The 19,841-nt window shown below is 36.6% G+C and overlaps 1 protein-coding gene across 2 annotated transcripts in view; it reads left to right on the top strand.

Annotated features, from left to right (window-relative positions):
* LOC149625305 (lipid transport auxiliary protein 1-like) overlaps nt 1-19,485 on the top strand; it is a 62,552-nt gene extending 43,067 nt beyond the window's left edge. The window contains exons 4-7 of one of the 2 annotated variants that reach the window (XM_089852116.1): nt 13,195-13,266; nt 15,083-15,249; nt 16,466-16,524; nt 19,093-19,485. In XM_089852116.1, the coding sequence (XP_089708242.1) occupies nt 13,195-13,266; nt 15,083-15,249; nt 16,466-16,524; nt 19,093-19,129 (335 nt within the window). In that variant the 3' untranslated portion in view covers nt 19,130-19,485. The remainder of the gene's footprint in view (nt 1-13,194; nt 13,267-15,082; nt 15,250-16,465; nt 16,525-19,092) is intronic. The other variant, XM_089852115.1, reaches the window with a different exon arrangement.
* The last annotated feature ends 356 nt before the right edge of the window (nt 19,486-19,841 follow it).

Raw genomic sequence — 19,841 nt, forward strand, 5'->3', positions numbered from 1 at the left:
GCGCGAATACTTAGGCATCTTTTACCATCTCCCTAATAAACTAGATATCGCTTCTTGGTGATACTAAGCTACTATATTTCTTATTGTCGTTCGAGGATGAAACCAAGTTTATTTAAATAAGTGACACTTGGAAATGAACATAAGCTGAAGTATGTATAATGGCGTGTAAATAGCTAACGCAATCTTCGACAAATACTCAACTAACCAAAGTACTAAGTGAAACACAATAATTGTAACCGTAAACAAATTTTTTGTCAGGCGTGTCAGTGAATGAAACCAGTCTTTTTCAAAGTTCTTAAAAAATGGAATTATCTAGTGAGGGTGCGTTCCAATTAGGGAATACAAAGTTAATAGTATATACTACTTTATTACTTAGAATATTGAAATTACTAATATTTTTGTAAATTCGCGATGACTCTTAAAACGAAAATACGCGTAGGAATTTGTTTACGAGATATAAATTACTACATAGACATTTATTGATGTATTCTAAGAATTAAATGAAAAATAAATAATTCCTAAATGTATTTTTGGGAAAACAAATAATTACTAAATGTATTTGTGGGAAAATAAATAATTCCTAAATGTATTTTTGGGAAAACAAATAATTACTAAATGTATTTGTGGGAAAATAAATAATTCCTAAATGTATTTTTGGGTAAACAAATAATTACTAAATGTATTTGTGGGAAAATAAATAATTCCTAAATGTATTTTTGGGAAAACAAATAATTACTAAATGTATTTGTGGGAAAATAAATAATTACTAAATGTATTTGTGGGAAAACAAATAATTACTAAATGTATTTGTGGGAAAATAAATAATTCCTAAATGTATTTTTGGGAAAAAAATAATTACTAAATGTATTTGTGGGAAAATACATAATTACTAAATGTGCTTGTGGGAAAATAAAAAATTACTAAATGTATTTTTGGGAAAACAATTAATTACTAAATGTATTTTTGGGAAAATAAATAATTACTAAATGTACTAAAAATAAATGTATCAACTTACTAGCCAGCTGAAAGTGTTCTAGATGTGTATGGGGAAAGCAACCTCACCGCGACTTATCGGCTCCCAGTGAGGGAAGGCTTTCTGTACTTGTACATGTATACAAAAACTGATTCTGAAGTTGTAATTTCATTTCCAGGACGAGTATAAAGATTTTTTCTAAATTTCTACAAACTATTATAAGATACGTTTCACAACTCCTTTTAGAACCCTAGCTTTATACTGAATTTCTCTTGCCACGATTTTTGAACCATCAAAGCTTTCACTTTTACCAGTCCCCTATTCTATTGCAATATCAATGGAATCGCGTGCACTGCCTTCCTTGTTCATCACGGGTCTACTAAATAACTGAGTAACCAACTGAGTAACAGCGCAATAACCACACGGAATAATCAATTGGGTCATAGGTTTGTAGATTAAAACGTGGTTTTGGAAACACTGCTCCAGTGGCGTAGCGACGTTTGTTGGGCCCGCACGCAGCCCGATAATTAGAGCCCCTTCTCGAGCGTTCAAAAGGTGTGAGAACATCACGAACGTTTAATATTATACTACTTTTTCATTTCATATTTTATAGGAATTGCATCTTGTCGCTTCTCACTACTAAGATTTCTCACACATACATGGTTCACTCCCCTTAACAGCAATACAAGGGATGCGAAAAATAGGATGCCCTTCGCAGAATAAGAGGATTATATAGGACTCATATATTGTTAGATTTAGAGTGTGGATAATTTTATTTTATTGAAAACGTAAGATTCTTTAAATTGCGTTACATCGAACCAAATGTGGATGAGAGGGAAAGTATGACGATGGCCATAGAGCCTGTGTTAAAAAACGCGGACATCAAAGTTTCGCCAATAACTATTTAGTTTACTAGTGACTGATGGACTTGCAAACTCGCGACTGAAAGTAGTTCAGATATTTATGCTCCTTGGTTTAATCATAGCCCACCCTATCACGCGCATCACGACGCAAGCTGCTCGCGCTATAGCTTAATTACCGAGATTACACAATATCAGACGACGGTAACCGCGTAACCGCGAATTAACACAAGACCTATTTTAAGGGAGTGAACAGTCCCAGTATAGCTACGCCAATAAAACGGTCAACTACGGCGAATTTCTAATGACTCGCGACTTTTGGCCATTTTCATACTTTTCCTCTCATCCACTTTTGATCGAACCTAGATCTAATCAAAAACTGAAGGGCTCACACAGACACACATTTAAATTTACATGAATAAGTGACTAATATTTAATAAAATGTAAGCAAAAAGGGACATAAAAGTGACTGAAAATCACCAAATCAAGCTATTTAAAAGGATCAGGTAGGAAGATATGACAGATTTTCGTTATTCTTTTTAATAATCAAACATATTTTAATGGTCTGTTGAGCTCAATCTGTGAGTTTAGATATTTAAATGAAAGGTCTAAGGCGGAATTCAATTTTGTTATTTTGGAGCGCAGCTCAGAGTGCAAAGTAATTGTTATCGTTTCATATAAAAACTATAAAACAATTCGTATAAATTCAATTATGTGATCATTGCATTTAAAAATTCCTGACCGAGCGTAGAGAGCTCCGAGATTTTTGTCCTAACCAGAAAGGCTTTTGAGAATAATTAGTGATAACAGGGAAAAGCTATGAGTAACTATAATTAATTTTAACTGAATTAAAAGTGTGAACAGTTTAACTTTAACATTAACGTTTGAACACCCATAATCATTTTGTTAATCTCTCAAGTGAATAATTCTGTGATGAAAAAATTTTTATACACATTTAATCCCCGTCTGGTTCACGGACGGCTCTAAGACGGACTCTGGAGTTGGTGCCGGGGTCTACTGCTTGACCAAGAAGTTTGGTTTTTACGAGAGCCTTGGCAACTATGCCAGCGTTTTCCAGGCGGAAATCATGGCCATTTGTTTATGCGTGGATTTCTGCAACAAGAAAAACTATCGCGGACGGACGATTCAGATCTATTCGGATAGTCAGGCCGCCCTCAAGGCGCTGAATCAGTGCCTTGTCGATTCCAGACTGGTGCTCAGCTGTCTGGATCTGCTGGGTTCTTTGGCTGCCCGCAACAAGGTTCAATTGCTGTGGGTGCCAGGGCACTGCGGATACCTGGGCAATGAGAGGGCTGATATGTATGCCAAAAGGGGGGCTGAGGCGAAGTTCTTCGGACCAGAGCCTGCGGTTCCCATCCCCCATGGCATCATTCGCCATAGGATTCACTGCCGGATGTCTGCACTTCAACTGCAGCTCTGGCTTGACATGGATGGACAGAGACAGGCCAAGGAGTTTGTCCCGGGTCCTTCTATCACTAGGGCAAAGGAACTGCTTGCCCTCACCAAAAACAAAATTAGGCTGGTCACCAGTCTCCTCACTGGACACTGCCGGCTGAATAGACACCTGCACTTATTGGGCATCGTTGATGACCCGCTCTGTAGGTTCTGCCGGGAGGTAGAGGAAACCTCCTCCCATATCCTCTGTAGCTGCGACTACCTCGCGGCCATGAGGTTCGAGCATTTCGACATGCATACTATGGAACCTCACCAGTTCTCTATTGTCTCGGCCAATCGGATTCTCCGATTCATCGAGGCGACAGGACTCTTCGTAGTCTAACAAGCTCGGGGCGCACAATATACCCTAGGTATCGGTGCTCGGAGCGGCGACGCGCCACCCCCTTCAACAATAACAAAAACAATAATCCCTTGTGTCCCATTCGACCGAACGCGTTTCCCATTCAACCGAAAACAGCCCAAATGTGCGGTTTTGGGAAAATATATATCAAGATTTAAAAAGCAAACGTTTTCACTTTTTTTAAGGAATTTATTTACCCTACAGTTTTCGTTATATATATATATACTAGCTGCTACCCGCGGCGTCGCTCGCGTATAATAAGAACTTTCATCAAAATGATACAAAGAATGGGCAGATTTTACTGATGACCAATTTTTTTGTAGCACCCTAGGAGCGAAGGCACTCGGCGTTGCCCGTCAGTCCGTCGGGACATTTTTTATTACTTTTCACGCGGACATTATTCCATAAAGAAGGGTTTTCAAATTTCTGGCCGCCATTTAAAAAGATGGCGACAAATCGAACCCGAAAGACCATTCAGCCCTTCTATAGGTTAAAGGAAACAAGTGTACTAAATATTTGCGAAATCGGTTCAAACACGCGGACTTTGTTGCATAGAAAAGATTTTTTACATTTCTGGGCGCCATTTTTTAAGATGGCGGCGGATTGAAAAATCTTTCTTAGTACGCGCCTACTACTTATGAGTAACGTTCCTGCAAATTTTCAGCCTTCTAGGGCAAGCGGTTTGGGCTGGGCGTTGATTATCAGTCAGTCTGTCAGTCAGTCAGTCAGTATATCAGTCAGTCAGGACTTTGATTTATATAGATATAGATATATTGATGTTTGAAATGCAAAATTTAATTTTAAGAGTGATTGATAATGGAGAGAATTGCTAATAAAGGCGGCTTTCTTTACATTAATAATGGCTACTTGTTTCAATTGAATAAGAAAAAGGATAAAACTAGTTACTATAACTGTAGAAATCCCTCCTGTAAGGTTCGAATAATAGAAGTAACCTAACCTAGCCTAACCAAACCTAAACAAACCTAACCAAACCTAACCAAACCTGACCAAACCAAACCAAATCAAACCTAACCTAACCTAACCTAACCTAACCAAACCTGACAAAACCTAACCTAACCTAACCTAAACCTAACCTAACCTAACCTAGCCTAACCAAACCAAACCAAACCTGACCTAACCTAACCAAACCAAACCAAACTAAACCAAACCAAACCTAACCTAACCTAACCTAACCTAAACCTAAACCTAAACCTAACCTAAACCTAAACCTAAACCTAACCCTAACCCTAACCTAACCTAACCTAACCAAACCTAATCAAACCTAACCAAACCTGACCAAACCTAACCTAACCTAACCTAAACCTAACCTAACCAAACCTAACATAACAGTAATGTTTTGGAAAAGGCATATTATTTGAGAAGTCAATGAAGCTAAACATGAACATTTTGGAAAAGGCGTACCATAGTTAAATGATTTGTAAAATACTACTAACCTAACTTAACGAACCCAAACCTAACCTAACATAACAGTAAAGTTTTGAAAAAGGCATATTATTTGAGAAGTCAATGAAGGTATAAAACATCAATATTTTGCAAAAGGCGTAACATTGTTAAATGATTTATAAAAAATTACTAACCTAACTTAACCAAACCAAACCTAACCAAACATAACAGCAAAAGTGGATGAGAGGAAAAGTATGAAAATGGCCAAAAGTCGCGAGTCATCAGAGTTTCGCCGTAGTTGACCGTTTTATTGGCGTAGCTATACTGGGACTGTTCACTCCCTTAAAATAGGTCTTGTGTTAATTCGCGGTTACGCGGTTACCGTCGTCTGCTATTGTGTAATCTCGGTAATTAAGCTATAGCGCGAGCAGCTTGCGTCGTGATGCGCGTGATCGAGTGGGCTATGGTTAAACCAAGGAGCATAAATATCTGAACTACTTTCAGTCGCGAGTTTGCAAGTCCATCAGTCACTAGTAAACTAAATAGTTATTGGCGAAACCGAGGGGTCGGACATGGAGCGATTTTGTGTACGCTATTTCAAGATTTTGGGATTTTCAAAATGATTTTGGAATTTTGACTTGGATTTTAGGATTTTGACCTGGATTTTAGGATTTTAGAATTTTGAGTGGGAATTTGGAACTTTGACCTGGATTTTGGGATTTTGAACGGCATTTTGGAAATTTGACCCTTATTTTAGGATTTTGAACGGTAGTTTGGGAATTTGACCCTTATTTTAGGATTTCGAACGGTATTTTGGGAATCTGACCCTGATTTTAGTTTTCAACTTATTATTATATTGTTCTGAGCGCTGAATTTTATGCCAGTGTATTATCGTCGGATTTCAATCCCAAGTATATTATTTTCATTCAATTTACTATACTACCACTTAAGCGTAGTGTAAATACCGAAATTTAAAGTAGATCACCCATTCATCATATTTTGACACCATATTTAATGCATATCAGGGCAGTGGCGCTAGTTATGTTAACAAATAAGCCGACCGTCACAACAGATCCGTTTTAGAACCCTTAAAATTAAATTGATTTTTATTACTTTTAACACTCGGCCTATCTACTAGTTTTCATCGTAACATGTTGATACAATTAAGAAGTAGAAATTTATCCGAGAGTTATCTGTAGAATAATAGAACAAGTTGCGAAACCAAAATAAACCTCTCCGAGGTGAGACAAGGGCTAACTACCAAATTAAGAGGTTTTTCTTAAATAACCAAATAAATATAGTTGATATTAATTATTTTAATCGTCAGAAATGTACCTTAGTACTAGTTAAGTCGTTTTAAGAAACTTTATTCCTAAAATAATTTTAAACATAATTATTTTTAACATTTGATTTGTAGCGACCATCATTTTCACTGATTTTGTAAATTTAGAAGGCAATTGGTTCATATTAAATGATAAGACAAGTTGGGAAACAAAAATAAACCTCTCCTAGTCGAGACACAATTACGAGGTTTTTCTTAAAAAATTAAATAATCGTCATTAATTTACCTTAATTCTAGCTAAATCTTTTTTAAAAAACTTTATTCCAAAGGTCATTTTAAACATAGCTATTGTTGATCTTTGAATTCAGGCGTATGCCTCTTTAACAACTTTGGAAATTTAGGGATAAGCAAACCCGCAATTGCGTTATCCTTTGGTGGAAGCCGTGCCATTGCGAGGCTAGAAGTTTCTCGTAACACTAGCCGATCGCCGCATGCTTCTTAATCCTAACGATAGGAGTATACAAGCCAAAAATTGCTTCCTCTGAACACGTTTGCTCCGATTTGCCAACTGCGGACGCGGTTACAGACTCACACACACACACCCCCAGATCGTACGTCCAGTGTAATGCCTCTCCGTGACGTCAACGTCACTCTTCGAGGTAAAATGCCGCAATTACGTGATCAGTTGGTGGAAGCCCTGCCATTGAGAGGCTAGGCGTTTCTCATAACCCTAGCCAATCGGCACGTACATTTTAACCCTAACGATGATACTGGAGTACATGCTAATATTGCTCACTGTGAACTGCAAATGCGGTTCGGATATTGCGAATACCTTTGCTCCGATTTGAGAACTGCAAACGCGGTGACAGACACACAGATAAGTCCAATGTAATAGCTTTCAGTGAGCTCTGAAGCTGGTGTCGAGCGTTTTATGCATCTGTAGATCATGGAAGACTAAGGATAATGGGGGACGATACTTATAAGGCCAGGGTTATAAGATGTATTAATCATCTAATATCCCTGGTAAGGTCAACTCCTACCAGCTTAGGCTGTTAGCCATCAACAACAGGCGGATGGGGTGGGTTTAAAAAGGCGGAACCGTATCCATGGATTAACTAATGCTAGGGATTTTTCGTTCCCCCCTAATGCATGTTCCCAACACCCCCTAGCAGCAGCCACTATCCCTAACCGGAAGTTATAAGAAAATTGGACCAAATATCACGTGTCCTATGACGTCAAAATTAAAATCCCGCCTAAAACTGGGCGCCGCCATCTTTAAAATTTGCAAAAACGATTTATTTTGCGTAGAGATGGCGATATATCTACATCCGTTTTGGTCCAATAAATTGGGGGAATGCAGAGCGGAATCAAGGAATAATTCGGAACATGTAGTTGTCGATAGAAATACATGTGAAACGCAGTTAGTGAACAATCCCTAGCGTTAGTTAATCCATGCCGTATCCGTGTAAAATTCTTGCCAGGAGCTAGATTTCCTTTTCTAACATCGTGTTCGCGCATACTCCGTCGCCTCTGAGTTTTAGCAAGAAGCCATTTTAGATTTTAATACAAATTTCGTGATTTTGAAAGGGATTTTAGAATTTTCACTGGGATTTTAGGATTTTCATTTTGATTTTAGGATTTTATAATTTCCAAAAGGATTTTAGGATTTTCAGTGGGATTTTAGGATTTTCAAAGTGATTTCAGGGTAAGTGTACGGGATTTTGGCCGAAGTCCGACCCCTCGGGCGAAACTTTGATGTCCGCGTTTTTTAACACAGGCTCTATGGCCATCGTCATACTTTCCCTCTCATCCACATTTGATAACAGTAATGTTTTGGAAAAGGCATATTATTTGAGAAGTCAATGAAGCTAAACATAAATATTTTAGAAAAGGCGTAGAATAGTTAAATGATTTATAAAATATTATTAACCTAGCCTAACCTAACCTAACCTAACTTAACTTACAATTTCCTTCACTGGTTTGAACCCGAGCCTCTGAATTAAAAGCCTGATATTCTACCATGCTGCTGCGGTGATTCGAAATCCTCACAGACATTTAATTAACTAATTCTTTCAAATAAATTCCCAAATAAACCCACCATTGGGCTGGAAATTTAAATATATTCTCCATAAAAAACCAAAAACCGGTTTCGGTCGAATGGGATTCGGTCCAATGGGACTGTAAAATTGAGAATATGTAATAGCCAGAAAAATAGTAAGCATGGGTTTTAATGTTAAATTTTTTAGGTATAAAAAAGGGAAGGGGGAGTTTGTTAAAATACTGCTAATATACTTAAAGATGCTTTTTAAAAATGGTAGTGATTTTTTGGTGTAAAATCTTCAAAACTTAAAAAAAACATAGAGAATATGCAAAACTTCCAGAAATATTAATTGTAAAAAAATGGTTTAGTTATTTTATTTACAAGGGTGATGAAATATATATATATATATATATATATATTGGTAAACGCAATAGGCGAAACTATAAATTCGGAGGGGGACCGAAAATATGGTACTCATGTGACCTAGAGAAACTAGAGTACCATGTAGCGCAAGAAAATAAAATTAAATTCCCACGTGATTACGGCTATTCTTAAAATGCTTCATGTCTCGTGGTTTTCATCCCATATTAACAAGTTGATCAAGACCGAAGATACTTTATAGTAACGCCTATTGGGGAAATAATTGTCAAACAAATTCTCCAACAATAGTAGGATATTGGTTAGTGGGACAAATTAATAAGTTCATATGGCTATTAAATAGTTTAATAATTTTCCTTATAAAGTTATGAATGAAACCCTTTAAAATACGCAACTATTATGCTTTAAACGTGAAAAACAAAATTTTTATCTACTGGAAAATAATTATAATGAATATTATAAATAAATAACAACCAGGGAAATTTAATTCCAAATTGCATGCTATAAATAAGCGTAGCAATTATCAAACCAAATGTGTTTTTAAAATAAATCTTTAGCACATTCCAATAAAATAATCATGCGTGTTTAAACCTTGACAAAAAGTTTAACCAAAATATTCTTAAATCAATTTATTGTTTAAATGATTTGAAAGTAATTATTGAACAGCCATAACTTTAAAAAATTACAATTTATATTTTAACTATTATATAAAATAAATAATATTATTAACCCTAACTTTTGTCATCAATAAACTACTGTAAATCTCATTTGACTTTATTTATCAAAGGTAAAATAGTTACCATTAGTTTGGCTCTCGAAGTTGGGGACGCAAGCTAGATGGGGAAATCAGGGAAATTTCGAATTTTTATTGAAATTCAGGGAAATTTCGAATTTTTATTGAAATTCAGGGAAATCAGGGAAATTTCGAATTTTTATTGAAATTCAGGGAAATCAGGGAAATTTCGAATTTTTATTGAAATTCAGGGAAATCAGGGAAATTTCGAATTTTTATTGAAATTCAGGGAAATCAGGGAAATTTGGAATTTTTATTGAAATTCAGGGAAATCAGGGAAATTTCGAATTTTTATTGAAATTCAGGGAAATTTGGAATTTTTATTGAAATTCAGGGAAATTTGGAATTTTTATTGAAATTCAGGGAAATTTGGAATTTTTATTGAAATTCAGGGAAATTTGGAATTTTTATTGAAATTCAGGGAAATCAGGGAAATTTCGAATTTTTATTGAAATTCAGGGAAATCAGGGAAATTTCGAATTTTTATTGAAATTCAGGGAAATCAGGGAAATTTCGAATTTTTATTGAAATTCAGGGAAATTTGGAATTTTTATTGAAATTCAGGGAAATCAGGGAAATTTCGAATTTTTATTGAAATTCAGGGAAATTTGGAATTTTTATTGAAATTCAGGGAAATCAGGGAAATTTCGAATTTTTATTGAAATTCAGGGAAATCAGGGAAATTTCGAATTTTTATTGAAATTCAGGGAAATCTGGGAAATTTCGAATTTTTATTGAAATTCAGGGAAATCAGGGAAATTTCGAATTTTTATTGAAATTCAGGGAAATCAGGGAAATTTCGAATTTTTATTGAAATTCAGGGAAATCAGGGAAATTTCGAATTTTTATTGAAATTCAGGGAAATCAGGGAAATTTCGAATTTTTATTGAAATTCAGGGAAATCAGGGAAATTTCGAATTTTTATTGAAATTCAGGGAAATCAGGGAAATTTCGAATTTTTATTGAAATTCAGGGAAATCAGGGAAATTTCGAATTTTTATTGAAATTCAGGGAAATTTGGAATTTTTATTGAAATTCAGGGAAATCAGGGAAATTTCGAATTTTTATTGAAATTCAGGGAAATCAGGGAAATTTCGAATTTTTATTGAAATTCAGGGAAATCAGGGAAATTTCGAATTTTTATTGAAATTCAGGGAAATTTCGAATTTTTATTGAAATTCAGGGAAATCAGGGAAATTTCGAATTTTTATTGAAATTCAGGGAAATCAGGGAAATTTCGAATTTTTATTGAAATTCAGGGAAATCAGGGAAATTTCGAATTTTTATTGAAATTCAGAGAAATCTGGGAAATTTCGAATTTTTATTGAGATTCAGGGAAATCAGGGAAATTTCGAATTTTTATTGAAATTCAGGGAAATCAGGGAAATTTCGAATTTTTATTGAAATTCAGGGAAATTTCGAATTTTTATTGAAATTCAGGGAAATTTGGAATTTTTATTGAAATTCAGGGAAATCAGGGAAATTTCGAATTTTTATTGAAATTCAGGGAAATCAGGGAAATTTCGAATTTTTATTGAAATTCAGGGAAATTTGGAATTTTTATTGAAATTCAGGGAAATCAGGGAAATTTCGAATTTTTATTGAAATTCAGGGAAATTTGGAATTTTTATTGAAATTCAGGGAAATCAGGGAAATTTCGAATTTTTATTGAAATTCAGGGAAATCAGGGAAATTTCGAATTTTTATTGAAATTCAGGGAAATCTGGGAAATTTCGAATTTTTATTGAAATTCAGGGAAATCAGGGAAATTTCGAATTTTTATTGAAATTCAGGGAAATCAGGGAAATTTCGAATTTTTATTGAAATTCAGGGAAATCAGGGAAATTTCGAATTTTTATTGAAATTCAGGGAAATCAGGGAAATTTCGAATTTTTATTGAAATTCAGGGAAATCAGGGAAATTTCGAATTTTTATTGAAATTCAGGGAAATCAGGGAAATTTCGAATTTTTATTGAAATTCAGGGAAATCAGGGAAATTTCGAATTTTTATTGAAATTCAGGGAAATTTGGAATTTTTATTGAAATTCAGGGAAATCAGGGAAATTTCGAATTTTTATTGAAATTCAGGGAAATCAGGGAAATTTCGAATTTTTATTGAAATTCAGGGAAATCAGGGAAATTTCGAATTTTTATTGAAATTCAGGGAAATTTCGAATTTTTATTGAAATTCAGGGAAATCAGGGAAATTTCGAATTTTTATTGAAATTCAGGGAAATCAGGGAAATTTCGAATTTTTATTGAAATTCAGGGAAATCAGGGAAATTTCGAATTTTTATTGAAATTCAGAGAAATCTGGGAAATTTCGAATTTTTATTGAGATTCAGGGAAATCAGGGAAATTTCGAATTTTTATTGAAATTCAGGGAAATCAGGGAAATTTCGAATTTTTATTGAAATTCAGGGAAATCAGGGAAATTTCGAATTTTTATTGAAATTCAGGGAAATCAGGGAAATTTGAGTCAAACAGGGGCCGGGTAATTAAGCAAAATGTTCATAAAAATTCCCTCCGTAGGATTAACATTACACTAAACTTTGGAGGCTCATAACTCTGGTTCTAATAGAGATACGGGGATGTACTTTGAGTATGTTATAGTCCTATTTGCGGCCCCCCTCCTTCGATAGCATTTGCTCCATAGGATACTCCATATACGGGAAAAACCTGGAAAACTCAGGGAAATTTGTTTTCCAATAATTGTATGAACCCTGTGAAAAGCCTTTGGTTGTTTAGTCGCTTAGAATGGGGCTCTATGGGCTACCATTGGTCTTTCAGTATTGGTTCGTCCATGATGAAACATGCAGCAATAATATCTACGAATGATTTTAAAATTCAAATTAGGTTCACATTATTTTAAGGATAATTTGAAATAAGGACCTCCGACCAATCGCGTAACGCCCTGCCTTCCTGTTAACAAAATTCTTGTGGCATGTTCCATGCCGAATGAAATTTATCGCGAGATTTGATAAAGTTTTCGCGCGATGTGATAATCGTGGCGCGAGACATGGAGCATGCCACGAGAATTTTGTTAACAGGAAGGCAGGGCGTTACGCGATTGGTCGGAGGTCTTTACTTGAAATTATCCATTAAATCTGAACCTAATTTGAATTTTAAAATCATTCGGAGATATTTCCTGCGGACTGGTCTTATAATTAGTAGAAGAATCGATAAAAAAATCACTTTATTTTATACTTCACCCTCCCTTTAAATTTAAGTAAGAAACTGTGCTAATTTAACTAAGTGATTATCTGTACCACTACAATCGTAACGTTTTGCAAAATGGCACGAAATATTTTGACTCAAAATTACCCATAGAACCCTTGTACTTACCACCCTTTTTGCTACACGCTGTATATTTAAAGGAAGTGGAAAATTTTTATCGGTTTGTTAATAAAAAGGCAGGGCGATACGCGATTGGTTAGAGGTCCTTATTTCAAATTATCCTTAAAATCTGAACCTAATTTGAATTTTAAAATCATTCGGAGGTATTTCCTGGGTGTTTCACTATGCAGATCATTGGTATTATAATTAGTAAAAGAATCGATAAAAAACCCACTTGATTTTCATTTTCACCTTCCCTTTAAAGGGAATATAAAATGTATGGGGGAAAATAAATGCATTTTAAATTGCAGGGACGAACTTAACTTCGCATCAACTCTCTCACATCTATCGTATGAAAGCTGTTGATTCCTTGACATTGTTAGGTAAGCTGGTTGAATTTTAATTTGGCCAAGTTCGTGCGCTGCTCTTCCTTGAAACAATTCAATTCTCGCGCATAGCAGCGTTTCCCAAAACTTAGCAAAAACTGAGTAAGACCCTCCTTCCCTTGCGGTAAGCAGACGAATTTTGTCTCTTTAAATGATCACGTGTCATTTGTAGAGATATATTGCGATGCGCCGAGGGCGCCGACACATGAGGGCGCGTGCTACGCGTTACAATAGACCCAACCAACAAATCTTCTCGTTCGCGGGTTTTGAGACGAGAAAGGGATAGCCTTGGCTTGAATTTGCGATGCGCAGAACCGGTTTTACCCCAAGAACTCAGAAAGTCTAAACCAATCAGAAAAATAAGAGATTTATTGTCGTTGCTCAACGACAGATGGTACTACAGTCAACTTCGTTAGTCACGTGATCGTATCCCTTAGATGGAGACGAGACCAAACCAACTAGTTTATTTGTTGCTTGGGTCTATTTGAAAGCCGCGATTTAACATGGGGATGCCTGTCCATGGGTCTGAGGTAGAACTTTGTGGAGTTAGTGCTGCAATCTTGCGAAAAACAGGGGCTAAATGTCCAGTCCCACTCCATGTGCCTGTGACATAGGCTGCGTTCAGTAACACTCATCAGGAAAAACATCGATGTTTGGGAAAATGAAATCGGTGTTCTTTTGGCGTCATGATGACGTTGCAGTTGTTGAACGGCACAATTTTGTGTAATCGATGCTTTTCAAAATGGCGACGATATTATGATAACGTTACTGCAGAGGCTTAAATAATAAATCCAAAATATTTACGAAGATATTGTACTTCAATTTATCAATTAAATCAAAATTCTGTCAGAATCCATTTTTTACCGAATAAATATATTGATTTTTAGTATTATTATCGATAAGGATAATATTTGTCAATTCTACATTATTTTAATTGTCGCGGCGAAAAATGACGAAATTTACGTCATGAATCCGATGCTCATCAAAAAAACCTCCTCTCACAGCTGATTTTTCTGATGGGCATCCGATGAGCATCATGACGTCACGCCCAAAGACGCGAAAAACCGTTCAGTAAGACATCGATGTCATCTTTTAGTCATCGATGTTTTTGATGCCGGTTACTGAACGCAGCCATAATTCAAATACTTTTTACCCACCAGTCGATGCCCACTTTACAGTCCCTTTAAAGAGCAGTGCGAAATAACTTGCTTTGATTTAATAGTTTAAAGTGTTAGTGTCACCAAAAATCGCTATTTTTAAAACAAAAAGGTTTTATTCCCATCTGAAAGATCAAATCTTTCTGATTCAGAATATCTATTTATATAATGCATTATAATTTTTCAAATAAAATTAAAACCCCGGCTTTCGGAACTATTTTGACAGTTAAATTTCGTGGTACTCCATATACCCCTGGTGATGTCACGATTCGAGCGCTCGTGAGCACGCGGCACGCGCGACTTCGCAAGTCCTATTTTTTTATTGATAGGTGGTACTTTCAAAGTGATCGAATTTGACGCGCGCGCGATGTTTAAAAACCAGGCTTAGCTCTCGTAATGAAATCTGTCTCGCGCTGGTCAACCTCTTATGACGTCACCAGGGGTATATTTATAATTTATTCCGTCTTAATGAGGTATGTGAAATATCAATTTTCTTTTTCATATTACAAAATGAATAAATTTCTATAAGACTTTTTACCTTGGATCTACTGTTATTATAACCCAAATGATGTTTTAAAACGAAAATTAGCCACTTTTCAAAAAAGGTGGCACTAACACTTTAAGTTTTCCTTATTTTTATTTTTTTTTGTTTTCAGATAAGGAAATTGCTGTTAAAGACCCAAGTAGAAAGCGGATGCCTGGTCAAGACGTTAGGATATTTCTAGTGAAACTGGCTCACGGAAGTCATATCTTGGCGGGATTCGACATTAGGCTCATCCACGAATTCGCTGATCTTTACGAGCATGCGCGACACGAACCAATCGTAAATAACCACCTCTTATTCTTAATTTCAACCAACAGTAGCTTTTAATTTCGAAAATGTGGTGCGAATTGAGCCTAATGATAGATTCGTTTGGGTGCTGTTCACAAATTATGTGGTAATCGGGAACTACTTAGTCACACTTTTTGAATCTCCCTCTATATCATTTTAAAATCATTTAGCCTCTTCAATTAGCGATGTGAAATTACCGGAATTTTTAAAAATGGTAATTTACCGATTAAAATTTTGGAATAACAAAAGTTATCGTAATTTATGGCATTTTCTATATTATAACAGGCTTATTACCACGGTAATTTACGTAATTGACCGATAAATTACCATTTTAAAGTTACGTTATGATATAAATCGGTAATTTACGCGGTATTTGGTAAATTACCGTAATTTATGCCATTTTATATTATAACAGGCTTATTACCACGGTAATTTACTGTTAAATTACCATTTTAAAGTTACGGTAAGATATAAATCTGTAATTTACGCGGTATTTGGTAAATTACCGTAATTTATGTCATTTTTATATTATAACAGGCTTATTACCACGGTAATTTACTGTTAAATTACCATTTTAAAGTTACGGTAAGATATAAATCGGTAATTTACGCGGTATTTGGTAAATTACCGTAATTTATGGCATTTTTTATATTAAAACAAGCTTATTACCATGGTAATTTACGTAATTGACCGGTAAATTACCATTTTAAAGTTACGTTATGATATAAACCGGTAATTTACGCGGAATTTGGTAAATTACCCGTAATTTAAGGGCAGTAAATTACCGACTCACATCTTTATGTTCAATCGTCTTTTTCTGAACATTTACTCAAACTTCCCTCTCCCGTTTCAGCATTTCGTAATTTGTGAACAGTCCCTTTAAGGTATAGGCGACTTGGGTTCGAAACTGTTCTACGTCATTTTGCCATAATGGCCAATCTAAACAAGTTACGATTATCGGAGTGTTTTACTGATGACCCCTTTAATGAAATTAGCGTTTTCCTTCCGTTTCTAACTTAAATTTAATTAAGGTCTCATGCGTAAAATACTCGAATTATAATCATTCTGTGACAAAAATTCACAGAACATTTTCTACTCAAAATCGCTCATTGAACCCTTTGTACTTCGGTCCTACTATCCTCGTAATCGAAATTAAAGGCTATTATCTTTTAACCTTAGAAAAATGGCGATACTTTCTTTATTCTAGGATTTTACCTACGATCATTTGAATCGCTACTTGGAGCTTCTTAGTTTCTTGTGCCATTGGTATGATATAAAATTTCCAACACTATTCAATAGGTCTTTCCTATAATGGGGGCAGTAAAACTGTACCAGTCCAGAAAGAACATATAATTTTGTTTTATAAAAGGACTAGCACTGTTTTACTATTTTGTGTTCCTTAAACTTCGTAGTCTGGCAGCTCTGTTTGCCAAGAGTTTTTGGTTACATTGCTTTGGTCATGGCGACGACTAAGGCCTAGGCTGCCAATGTTAAAAAAAAAATCCTCAGGCTCATGCGCGAAAATGCCGAAGTGTGTACCTTATTCTAATCATAATGTTAGGAAAGGATTTTAAAATATCCACAACAGTTAAAAAACAGTTTAACTTTTAGGGTGGTCTGCTAGACCGATAAGGTACAATTCGTTCAGTTGTATAGATAAGACGCACTCAGAAAGCATTTGATTAAGCTCTGCTCCTGCGCACGGGGGCATCTACAGCGCCCCCCTCCTGCCATTTATCCCTGTGCCCAATGGAACCTGTGAAACCGCCGTCAAGGAATACGGGATCGGACAGCGGGCCCGGCAACGCCCCTTGAGCAGGTGACTGAAGCGGGACACCGTCAGCGGCGAGCCAAAGAAGATACACGCCCCAGGAATGGAAAGTGTAGCTTCCTCTAGTGTAAATTTTTGTCTGGCCCCTCCTAGTACGCTCCAAAGGCAGGCTCGGTTGACCGAGGTATTTCCGGTCTACATTGAAATTGCATAGACCGGAAGTTCCTTGGTCAACCCAACCCCCAGACATACCTTCCATTCCTGGAGCGTATATTTTCTTTGGGCGAGCCCAGCCATTAGGTGGTCGGTGACAGGGCTGGACTAAGGCAGCAGAAGGCTCGAGGGGACGGGGGATTGCTCTCCGAGTACAGCAGTGCCATACGGTCCAAAAATTTATCCACGGCCCCCAGAGGGTTGCCAAGAGCTGGGAATGAGCCATAGCAACACCCGGGCGGGGGCGAGGCGGCCGAGCAAAACGTTCGCGGAATGGGGCAAGGAAAGGTCCGAACCAAGAGCGAACCCAAGGAACCATCCTAACCGGCACACCAAACTCGGGCCCCCTCCGCCACGACAAGGCGGCTTTTGGTCTGTCTCCAACGACAAGGGGCGGCAACCCCAAGGGAGCGGGAGGGGGAGATAAGACGCGCTGTCCGCGTTCAATGTCTGGCAGACCTGCTATAGGAAGAGTACAAGTTTCCAATTTTTGGCGGAAAACGTGTGGAATGGAAATATGGCGGATAGATTGAAAGGCATATTTTGGTAGTTACTGGAAAATAGCCGCCCTTCATCACGTTTTCTTAGACCCCTCCTCCAAAAACTACGTCACATTTCTTAACCCCCCACCCCCTCGTCAACAATGCACTGTGCTTTGTTATTATAATTTGCTTCTCAGTCACAATGCAAGTGGATGAATTTCAACACTGTTACTGCAATTGATAGGGATCTTCAGGTATGATGTGGAGCGGCGTGAACAGGATGAGGTCGCGAGTGGGTCATTTTCTCCTAAATGTCAACGAAGGTCATTTTAACAGCTCAAGTTTTAAAATCAATTGTAATAGAATTAGATTCTAGTCGATAAGGGACTTATCCCTATTATAATTAACAGTGTTCATTCGATCCTTATAAAGGAGGACCGCAGGGTGACCATGCAATTCCTATATTATATAATTTTTCCTATTTTTTCGATACCTTCCTATTAGTTCCTATAATTTAGACAATTTTCCTTCTTTCCAAAATTTTTGCTCACTATTGGTAGATGTCACTCAAAAATTTGAAGTGTGACGGACATGAATGCAGTCCACGAAGTTTAGCTCGTATTATAAATTCATGCTGAAAGGAGACTTAGCTGCAATGTAAGGCACTTTAAAGGAAACATAATATTCACTCTGATAAAATTACTCCATGTAAAATGTTAAAGGGAAACGGGAAAAAAATAGTTAATAAAACTTAATGTCTGTTTCAGAACTTGTTTTTAGTTTTAGTTTAGTCAGGGCCGGATTAAAAGGGGGGGGGGTGAGGCTGCACTGGTCCCCGGGAGCAAGGCTTGTTGGGGGCCCATTGAGTTCCCCATCCAACCATCCTAAAAACTTGGGGATCGAGTAAAAAGGGGCTTTGTTGTGGTCACCCTGGGACCGTAGTGTTAAAAACTATCATATCACCCAGATTCTCTCTTGTTACGCCGTTATCTTTCATCCTTCCATATTGAGACTAACTTTCACTTAACTTCAATTCAATCTGAAGCAGACGCCATAATATGGTTGATCAAAAACTTACAGAACTTTTTTAACCTAGTTTAAATCATAAAGAAATTAAACAACTTGAACTTGAAACGCGCTGTTCATCATCATCATAATCACCTACCCCGAGCCCCGACCTCGCGTTGCTACCAAATAATGAAATAACAGTTAAAAAGACGTCAGAATTATAAGGCGTGACAGTGCATACTCAGACTCGCGTAGAATTCAATGTGGGGATACAACGATTCCTATTAGCTTAGGTGTATGTATTCCTGCTTCAACCAACACCATGTTTTAACATTTTTTTTTCTTCTAAATTTTGTGTAGGATATCCGATGGAAAGAGATCTCACACCACTGGGTGAAGTGTCAGTGTTTGAATTGAAGTGACAAAAGCGCCTAAAAACAATGAACACGCAGTCTAATCACGTGTTTCCTTTATCGTTTTAATAATCATCCATGCATATATATTAATTTAACCTTACTGTAATTATAAACTGTGAAAATCTTATTTATTATAAATTTAACATTAATTTATCTTGGGCTGAAACAGCAATTTTGTAAATATGTCACAAAAACTATGACCCTGACATAGCCCACTCGATCCGCGCTCATTAACGCAACTTCGCAAGCTGTACGCGTTATAGTAGCCCGTTCAATCGGCCAAAAAGTGGGACTTAAAAAGTGGTTAAACGAAATAATAAACTAGTTTTTGGACTTATGGAGTACTTGTCTTTATTTCAAAGCCAGGCCGAGACTGTGGAGGTTTTTTTCTTATTGTAACTGACGTTCAGTAACTAAAATCTCAAGGAAATCGATGTTTTCTTGATGTATGGTTGATGGGCTCGAGACGTCACAGTGACGTAAAATGTTGTTGAACGGAAAAGTCACAGGGTGCGTTCAGTAACGCTCAATGGAGACCAAACGCGTTGATCTCCGTTGATCAACGTGATGTTATGTGACGTATTAGGCTACTGAACGATTTTTTGCAAACTTTGCGTTGTATCGTCTGCTTACAGTTCATAGAAATGGATATGCGAGGACCTGCTAGTCGAAATAAGAGCAAACTCTGACCCG

The sequence above is a fragment of the Phalangium opilio genome, unplaced genomic scaffold (genome assembly GCF_054372755.1).
Source record: "Phalangium opilio isolate 3A_F unplaced genomic scaffold, DU_Popi_V2 ptg000105l_1, whole genome shotgun sequence".
Lineage (NCBI taxonomy): Eukaryota > Metazoa > Arthropoda > Arachnida > Opiliones > Phalangiidae > Phalangium > Phalangium opilio.